This window comes from Pygoscelis adeliae, unplaced genomic scaffold (genome assembly GCF_000699105.1).
Source record: "Pygoscelis adeliae isolate BGI_AS28 unplaced genomic scaffold, ASM69910v1 Scaffold108, whole genome shotgun sequence".
NCBI lineage: Eukaryota > Metazoa > Chordata > Aves > Sphenisciformes > Spheniscidae > Pygoscelis > Pygoscelis adeliae.
In genome coordinates, this window is record NW_008825498.1 from 202,846 (window position 1) to 212,349 (window position 9,504).

At 39.6% G+C, this 9,504-nt stretch overlaps 1 protein-coding gene across 1 annotated transcript in view; it reads left to right on the forward strand.

Moving 5' to 3' along the window:
- The first annotated feature begins 716 nt into the window (after positions 1-716).
- The window catches only part of CDC23 (cell division cycle 23), an 18,151-nt gene continuing 9,363 nt past the window's right edge, over positions 717-9,504 (forward strand). Inside the window, exon 1 of the mRNA XM_009331456.1 lies at positions 717-777. Within this exon, the coding sequence (XP_009329731.1) occupies positions 717-777 (61 nt within the window). The remainder of the gene's footprint in view (positions 778-9,504) is intronic.

Below are 9,504 nucleotides of genomic sequence, written 5' to 3' on the forward strand. Positions count from 1 at the left end.
CCATCAGGACGTGGTCCTGGGAAAGTGGCTCTAGGTGGATCTGCTTGAGGAGGGAGGTTGGACCAGAAGACTTCCAGAGGTCCCTTCCAACCTCAACCATGCTGTGTGATTCTGTGAATTTTGCTTAATTTATGCTGTGGTTGTAGATGCACAACTTATCCAAATCCAAACAAGATGATGCACAGAATCAGTACCCAAACTCATGTCTGGTGTTCCAGTCCTGTGTCTGAGCCACATGATGGATCACACAGCTTTACTGCTTCCAACTACAAAGACTTGTCTACTAGAAAAAAGCCACAGACTACTCAAGTACCACACTGTGACACGTCTTGCACAACTCCTGCTTTGCTTGTCAAGCCTAACTGTTATTTGACTTTTTCTGAATCATAAATATTTCACAAATCAAGGTGGTTTTCCTAGTAGTCCAAAGAGCCTTCTAAGGTACCATGTTTTATACAAGTTTCTTCCTGTCACATTCTATTTTTTTTCCTGTAGGGGTAAAGGACAACACACAACCCAAAAATTCCACTTTACAAACTCCTCAACTATTCTCCATTTTCTCTACCCGCTGAACTTTTATTTACTCTGGCTATTAAAACAAAACACAAAACCCACGAACCCCCAAAAAAACCAAAACCAAAACAAACCTAGAGGAGTCTTTTCATTCTATCATCTTGTTCAGACATTACAGTTAAGATTTCTGCTTTTGAGCAGTGATGATGCTCATCAACTCTGACAAGCTGTCCATAACTGCCAAGACAAGCTATTTTTTCCAAGGTAAGTTCTGCAAGGGCACAGAGTACTAGCATCTTCAGCATCTTGGGAACTATCACACCCTTTTGACAACTATCCACCTCTGTTCTGTTTTTGTTCTCCAATACATACAGCTCTACTTTGTACTATGCCTTCATTAGCCCTACAGAAACTGTTACGCAGAAAACAGTCACAACGTTCTTTTGCTGGAGAGAAGTTGGTTTTATAGCAGCTATTTAAAGAACTGGTTTTTTCCTTAATGAAGTATGCAGAAAACATTAATCAACACTAAGGTTCAAAAGAATATTAGAGGAATACCGTGTTTTATTTAAAAAGATCAAGTTGATGATGACATCCTTCCTATTAAATATATCCTCTCAGTAACACAGATGCAAAATGGAAATGCTACTAAGCATTCTGATTTTGTGATGCACTGAGCAACAAGTCCCTCTTACAATCAGGAGGAGCTGTGGGTACCGGTCATTTATTTATTTTGTAAGGTCAAAATTACTGCTCCAATTTGTATAAAAAGCTGCTGCCTTAAAACATAGTAATGGACTGCTGATCACCATAAAACATCCTCCTCTTTTCTCAAAAGGAGAGTAAGTATAGCGAAAAAGGGGAAAAAAAAAATGCCAGGACAGACCAAATATAAATAAGGATCTGCAGAAAGAACTTTTAAAAGTTTCCTGACATTAGAAATCTGCACTGACTTGCTCAGTGACAAAGCTCTGATGCATAAAGAAACTACCAGCAGCTTCGACCACTATTTTACTTTCATGCTCAGTTCCTAGGGGGAGGGGAGAAAAAAAATCATTGCATATCAATAGCTTCTACTTCTTCCAGCATAAACTTTCACCAGTAATGAAAGGGGCAGTTCTGCCTTCCCACATTCACTTCCCTCACTCTTATGTTGACTCCAGTGGCCCCATGAAAAAAACAGCAATGGATTTCCAGCCCAATTGGTTCTTTCATTACCAACTAGGTGTACAATCATCAGCATCAAAACGAGGATGAAAGGTATAGGACTAACCTTTTCAGCATACAGCACAGACTTATGTCAGATAGCAGTGCCAGTGGAACCACAGGCTGCAGTATCTCAATACCAATTGGGCTGCTCATCAGTCACAGATTCCTACTGCTCACCTGCAAGATGAAGACCAGCACTCAATGTATTGTCTCCAGTCTCTCTTCTCCTCAATGACTTCTAGGATGCATAGCAGCACACTAAATGCAATCCAACTAATCTAGTTCTTACAATTCAGCCTAACCATAATTTTTGAAGACTGGTTAAAACAATTGTCGTGGTCTCTTGAAAAGGGAGCAAGTCTATTCTCCATTAAGTCAGGAACTGCAGTTTAGCAGCAATCTGAAGGCTCTTTAATGACAGAATCCTTAAGAACCTGCATGGTTCTTTACAGTTTCACTGTGATATCTAGGGGTCTTAGTGGGCAATATACTAAGCAAATGGTGCATGCTGGTTTCCTCAGAGCACTTGGGCTAGTTATGCATGCATAGCTGGTACTACATTCAAGCTCATCAGAAGCTGCAATTAAATAAAATCTCTTCAAAACAGAAAATATATGGCATGAGTCAATAGATTTCTCAGATATAAAGACGTGATTCAGGCACAGTAAACACTTTTGCTGCATGACTCCAGGGTCCTCAGAGGCATTTTATGTCACTTCATCTCAATTAACCTCCCAAGAAAGCAATTCAGATCTGAGCAAGAGAGAGGGAAAAAAGACATTACTGACAACACACAAAAGCCTACTCTGATGTCATAATGCTGTATTACTTGAGTCATAGGCAGATTTCCTGGAATTTGGTTTTGAAGCAGGAAAGCAGGCGATAAAGAGCATAGAAAGAAGAACTGCTACCTGCTGTGAATCAGAGGAGAAATTATTTCAGATGCTGATGAAGTTGTTATTACTGCTGAAAGTTAAAGAAGCTTTCTGAACTGCACCTCAACACGTTATTCAGCTTCGAAATTCCCCATCTCAATTTTGCACATACTGCAAACAAAGAATACAATAGTTTTAACTCTCTCACAGTAGCTTCTAGGTCACAAAATGGTTTTCTATCTCCGTACTTCCAAAAAAGACAATTTACTGTAAACTCATAGCTGCCACTACCTGTTCTGATATTGTTGTTCCAGCACCACCCTTTATGTGGCAGCATCGACAAAAATAACTGTCAGTGTTCTGTTACATTATTTTAAGATACTTTTTTCATTATGCTACACTGCATTCCACACAAGAAAATTCAGTACTTCCTTTGGAGCAGGAATACTTTTTGGTTGCACGAAGCTAGCAGTCTGTGATAAGGACAAATCACAAGGATTGTTGTAGCTACATGCAAAGGCATGTAGGGTTCTAGCAACACTGAGAAATTCTTATTAGTAGAGAGACTACCTTAAACATAAAATACATTAATCATAAAATGAGTAGCCTTAACAAAACCAGGCCTCAACGGTGTTTGGACCAGATGCTCAAAATGTCTATAGCAATCCAGCATTATAGCACCAGTGCTTTCAAATAAAATTAAAATAACCCTGATGTGATCAGGATACAAGAGCACATACATTTCTAAAGCTCTTATACAGATCTTTACGAAAAATAATTGTAGGACGAAAAATACAGTTTTTCATATCAAACCACGGGGTCAACTCCAGCAGGGAGCTGTTTCAGCTTGACTGCCGTCTGTTACCTCTTTTAATCCATAAGCCCCCAGCACAGAGAAGTCCACACTACAAAACTCTCTTCATAACTAGCACTGCCTTCTCATTAGCAGATGAAACACATGGATTCCAAACCACCTGAATGCAAACTAAGCCCAAACTGCTGCTGCAGAGGACAGTCCCATCCTTCCCATACACTCTTCTAGCCTTTTTGCCATCCAAATGAGCAGTCCTATGGCCTCCACACAAGCTGGACAAGAGCTGGACGCTCTTTCACCTAAAATTTGTTTAAAGCCAGATCAGTTTCCCAATCCAGTTGATTCTATGACTGCATAATTGCTACTGCCAGCACAACAGAGGCATTAGGATAAAGCAGCCTGGAGCGGGTGAAGAAGGATCAGGAAACCGCAGTCTGAGCAACATGGCAAATGAAACTAAAGGTGTTCAGACATTTTTAAGATTTCATTTCAAGAATTTTGCCTAATGACAGTTTAAGAACGTACTGTCCCTCAACTACTCATTTTGCCCTTGCAGAGCAGACAAACAGAAAAGAACATGCACCCACAACTCATTTTTTGCAATATGAAATCTAGCTGCTTAGTCTACCACAATGGAAGTGTCTCAAAGGGGCAGAGCAGATTTTACCACAGCCACATTAAACCTATCGGCTATCACAACCCCATGTTCTCCTCTTGGACACAAAGGTAATCCCTGTGACACAAAACATGGATGTACAAGTGAGGTATGAAAGCTTGCTGCCTTGCTACGCATGCTATAATTTTGTGGACAAGGACTACGTGCTTTCCAGGACTATCTGCACTGTACCTGTCATTTAAATTCTGATGAAAAAGAGTAAACAACTGTTGCAGTGAATGATATTATTCTATCATGTCTGTAATGAAGACACGTCTGTTTTCAGTCAAGGCAGTTATAAACTTCCCCTGCAGTGTACTCTATCACCGTTTGTTGCCTAAGGGCAAAGGGTAGATAGCACTGCATCCAACAGCTGGGAAAAAAGATCATATTCTGTGCTCCATTACTCATGTTAACACACTCTCTGGACATCAGACATTTTAGACTGTACTGGTCAACACTATGACTGTGGACTACAATGCAACTTTGTCACATGAGATATCCTGCAGTCAATTCCCCATAATTAATAAATGGCTCCCTGTTTTTGTTATGCAGCATATATGACTTACAAGATTAACAATTGGAATATACATGAGGAAATAATGGGGGAAAAAAATATCACAAACTGAAGATAGAAAAATCATATTAAAACCCACCCCTTCCATTCTGCCCAAAGATTGCAAACCCTAACATCCCATTTTTCAGTGCATTTCAAGTGTCATTTCACAGCATGGAGTGTCTATTTTTGCCCCAACAAGATCACTGTCCACACTAATGCACCTCACTAGGAAGCTTTGTTCTGCTTTTTTGCAACATTCTTAATTTCTTATCACTTGTCAGACCTCCAGTTTATGCTAAACAATTCTTCCTCCTCCTGTGGGTTTGCATTCTTTTCATGATGCAGTGCTAAACAGTTCATTGAACGTGCTGTTTAGAATACATCCTAGAAGGTGGGTGAGATCAAACAAACTCTTTCTGAACTCTGCTCAAACCAGTTACAAAAGTATGGCAAGTACCTACCAAGTTCTCATTTTCTAGCAGACAAAGAATTTTCTTTAAAAACATGCTGTTGTCACACTAAGACCTTCTGAGGTATAATTTTCCAAGAGACAGAAATTGTTCAAAGTGTTGTATTAGTGGCAGTCTTTGAAATGGTATCACCTGGTAACCCATGTCCTGGTCTTGAAGAACAAGAAACATCTTGACTGCTACATGGACATGCTACTACGTATGTAGTTTGTAGTTCTAAAGAAGTTACCTTCAAATTTCACTTGAAATAGTACAGTTCAAGTATTCAAAAATCAATTATAGGATAGCCAGTTTAAGATGATTCATACTACTTTTTTTTTTTTTTAACCAAAGGTCACTTAAAGAGGTCTACCATAGCACACACATACAGTCCAGAGAGAAATATAAATCTCATTTCTGGAAGTAAGAACACTATTAGAAGGAAGAAATATAAAGGATATTGCAAAGAAAAGCTTGTCTCCATGGGACTAGAAGTTTGAGAAGAGTCCCGTTAAACAAATAAAAGTAATTATACTCTCAGGAACTCAGTAGCTGTGTCACAGAGCTGATACAAATTTCTGGGTAACCTTTTTCACTTCTGACAGTAGCATTTCTGACAGGCAGTCTCCTGCCTTTTTAAACTATCCAGTTTGTGAGAATTTATTCTTCAGTCTCGATGTAAATCAAGTATAAATGGTTTCCCTCACATCTTAGGGTCACATGGTTTCCAAGCTCTAACCTTAATGATGTCCTGGCAGACTGTACCAGCAAAAGTAGGAGTTGCATTAACTGTGCTAAATAGAAAATACAACCAATAGTAGAAAAGAAGTTCTTACTATATCAAATTTCTCAGTGTAAAATTATACAAGAACCTGTAATCATAGCTGATTTTTAAACAAGTTAAAAAGCATAGTTGGATAGCATCATAATAAAGAAGTTGAATTCAGATAACGTAGAAGCCGGGATTTTCTCTAACTCTGTCAACAGATGAAATTCCCTGTATTGGCAAGACACTTGACTTGGTAAAGGCCATTTACATTGGATTTCATTGAGCATCAGCTGTACATTTGAAGATTTTAACTTTGAAAAAAAAATCCTTTTAAAGTAACTATGTAGACAACCCATTTCTATGATGGACATAATTCACACACACACACTGGCCTTCATTGGTTTTGTTACCACGTTTCTGTGAGGGACTAGAGACAGCCCCATCCAGGTAGCTGTGCAATGACATGGTGAACAAACTCCTGCTCTTCCAACAGCACCCAGTTATACAGCTAAGTTAATCTGTATCTCCCCAAGATATTATCAGTTTTCAGGCAAAAAGGATTTAATTAGTTCCCTACTCTAAAAGCCAGCTCTGGGTGTCATTTAAAAGATGCATCTATTACACAATGGAATGACAGGAAGAATTATGAGTTCTCATTATGAAGCAAGTCTTGAGCAATTGAATTACTGAACTCTTAGCCATCATTCAGTACACTTTCATCCTTTTCTTGCTGCTTCAAGAGCCCAAAGCGCCACCTTCTGCTGAATAGTTGGAACACAAATAACAATTTCAGCAGCTAGTGAACTACTGCAGTGACAGCTATTCACATACTCAAATCCATCTGGTTCGGTACCAAAAAATGAATATGTTTTCTCACTAAACTGCTCGGTATGTCATAGCTGTCAGAACTGCTGCTCATCTGGAACAGCAATCATATGAGCAGCTAGAGCATAGCTGCCCAAGTGGCACACATCAGGAACCTGACATAAAGAATATTTTGCCTAGATTTCAGCAAGCATCCAAATAAGTAGCACTTTGTGCATTTTTTCAGAAGGTTCTGTATTTGTTATTGAAATCTCATAGAGCACCTCAAGCATATTGTCACAGTTTCCAGCCAGGAAAACACCATGCAATACCCAGTGGGCCCAAAACTGAAGATAAACAGATTTTGATAAAATCACTTCACAGACCTCACACACACAAAAATAATAATAATAATAATAATAATAATGATAATAAAAACACTCATTGGATTCTTGTAAAAACTGAACATCCTTAAATTAAAACAATGTAATTATTGAACAAATATCAAATACAAAATTTAGGAGCACAGAACAGCCCACTCTAACAGCTGATCCCCAGATACGGAGGACACAAAAGAGACTCTGAGGACAACAAAAATTTATCTTCAGAAAAAAAAATTCAGAGTCTCTCTTCATCTGTGTTTTGGGGCAGGGCCAGGAGAGAGGAAATGAGAAATGAGTCGGGCATTTTGTGTTGACTAGACCCATCTTTGTAGTAACAAGAACAACAAAGAAGTTTTTATTTACATCTTGGATATACAGGCTGGCAGACTAATAGAAGTATTTTCTGTCAAAGCTACAACCGAACTTGCAACATATTCGGCTAAAATTGAGAGGAAAAAAACATGTAGTATTAAAATCAGACTTCAAACAATGGACCAATTTGCTTCATCTATTTGAGAGACCAAGAAAGATTATAAATAACCCATCATTTTCCATTTAAAGAATAAACTGGGCTATTCCTATTGCTGTCAGCCTTTGTAAAACAACCTTGATTTCAGCAGGCTGCTCCAGATTAAATGGTTCCAGATCAACATAGTCACAACCTAGAAATTGTCATAGTAATCATCAACAAACTGAAAGCCGGTGGTGGCCTTAGAATCTAAACTGGATTCAGCGTAATAAGAAATAGTGACATTCAGTGGCTCACCAAAAAAAAAAAAAAAAAAAAAATCTTTCCTTATGACATCCTTATGATGTCAAGTATGGTGACATCATCCTAATCAATTACACTCCTTTCATTACCAGTGAACTTGCGGCCAATTCAAACACTGGGTCCTCTGATTCAAGTCACTTCTGTAATAAAAGAAGTGATTATGAAGGACACTTTCATGATACAGAGAATACACTGCCCTTACCATCAGAAAAAGGGAAAAATAAGAAGTGTAACCTGCAAATGACATACAAAATGAATCTTCACAGTATTCATTCTTAATTTCTCTTTTAAAAGAAAGAGTTAAAGCTGACATTCTGATACTGGAACGAGCACGAAGGTGTATTATTACCTTTCTGGAAAAGCTTAAAAAGTTGTGGAGCACAATGATCCCAAAACAAGTGCTTAAATTTCTGTACTATTGGAACCAAACGCCATTAAAAAGATCCAGAGTTAAATTACATTCTAGCGTAATTACAGTGAAGTTCCCAGAGCATCATAGGAAAAATGCAACAGGAAAATAAACAGAGGCTGAACTGAAGAAGAAAATACTGGGTTAAAAGTACAGGCTTGAGAGACCAGTATTAGGACTGATTCTACTTAATGTTTTTAAACTACGATTTTTAGCACAGGAAGTAGCAATATGTGAGTGAAAATTTTCTAATGATACTAAGTTAGGAGGTGTTATCAATACAAAGCCAAATCGAAATACCCCATTAAGCATTAAGAAACAATCAGATGACCTTGAAGACTAGAACCCTTGGGCAAGGTAGCACAGTTTTTCTGCTATCAGCTAGGAACTAATCAACTAGAAACAAGAAAGACTGGTGTTTCTTGATCTCATCTTGATTATGCTGCTTCAGTGTTACTGGACTTATGTCCCCAGCTTTCATCCAACAGCAGGCATTGCCAGTCTAAGACTGAAACCAGATAAATTTTCATTACATAAAGGAGGGGGAAAATTCAAAGTAACTGAAACACTAAGTCAGCAGTGAGTAAGATTTTCAGTTGCCGCTAACTGAGGGAAGGTCCTCCAAAAAGCCTCCTTACAATAAACTCTTTCTCAGACTTCTCTGAAAGGCCTTTCTTCTAGATTTCTCTACTCCTTGTTTCTCCTCACTCTGTAGCCTCAGAAAACATTAGCTTCTGCACCTCGGTGTAGACATCTGTTAAAGAAAGACAATTATCTGCCTTAGCGGAAAGGCACAAAGCCCAGACAGTTAATAACGTTCAGACAGCATGCAAAAAGCAGGTACAAACTACTTAAAAATAAAAAAAGGCAAAGCTCAGAAAGAGGGGAGCAAAGGATGGCACTAAGATAAACAGCCCCACACCTTCAGAAACTAAAGGACCATTTAGAACCCTTATATGTAGTCTTTCCCAAAGCACCTTGTTTTGCTGTGATTCTCCCCCCCCGCTCCAAAAGGGGATACCTCCCGGCAAGGGCCCCGGCCCCCAGGCAACCATACTGAGAGCCGGGGTGAAGGAGCCCCAGGAGAGGCCGCTCCTCAGGCAGGACCCCGCGGGCAGGACCCGGGGGCCCGCTCCCCATTCCTCAGGCCGTAACCCACGCTCGGGTGGCAGCACCGGGAACCGCGGCACGGTTCACGAGGGCAATCCAGAGCCCCTGGGCTACGCCATAGGGCCCGGCAGGACGAGCCGGCCTCAGCCCCCAAAAAGGCGAGCAAGGGACGGCGGCCGTAGG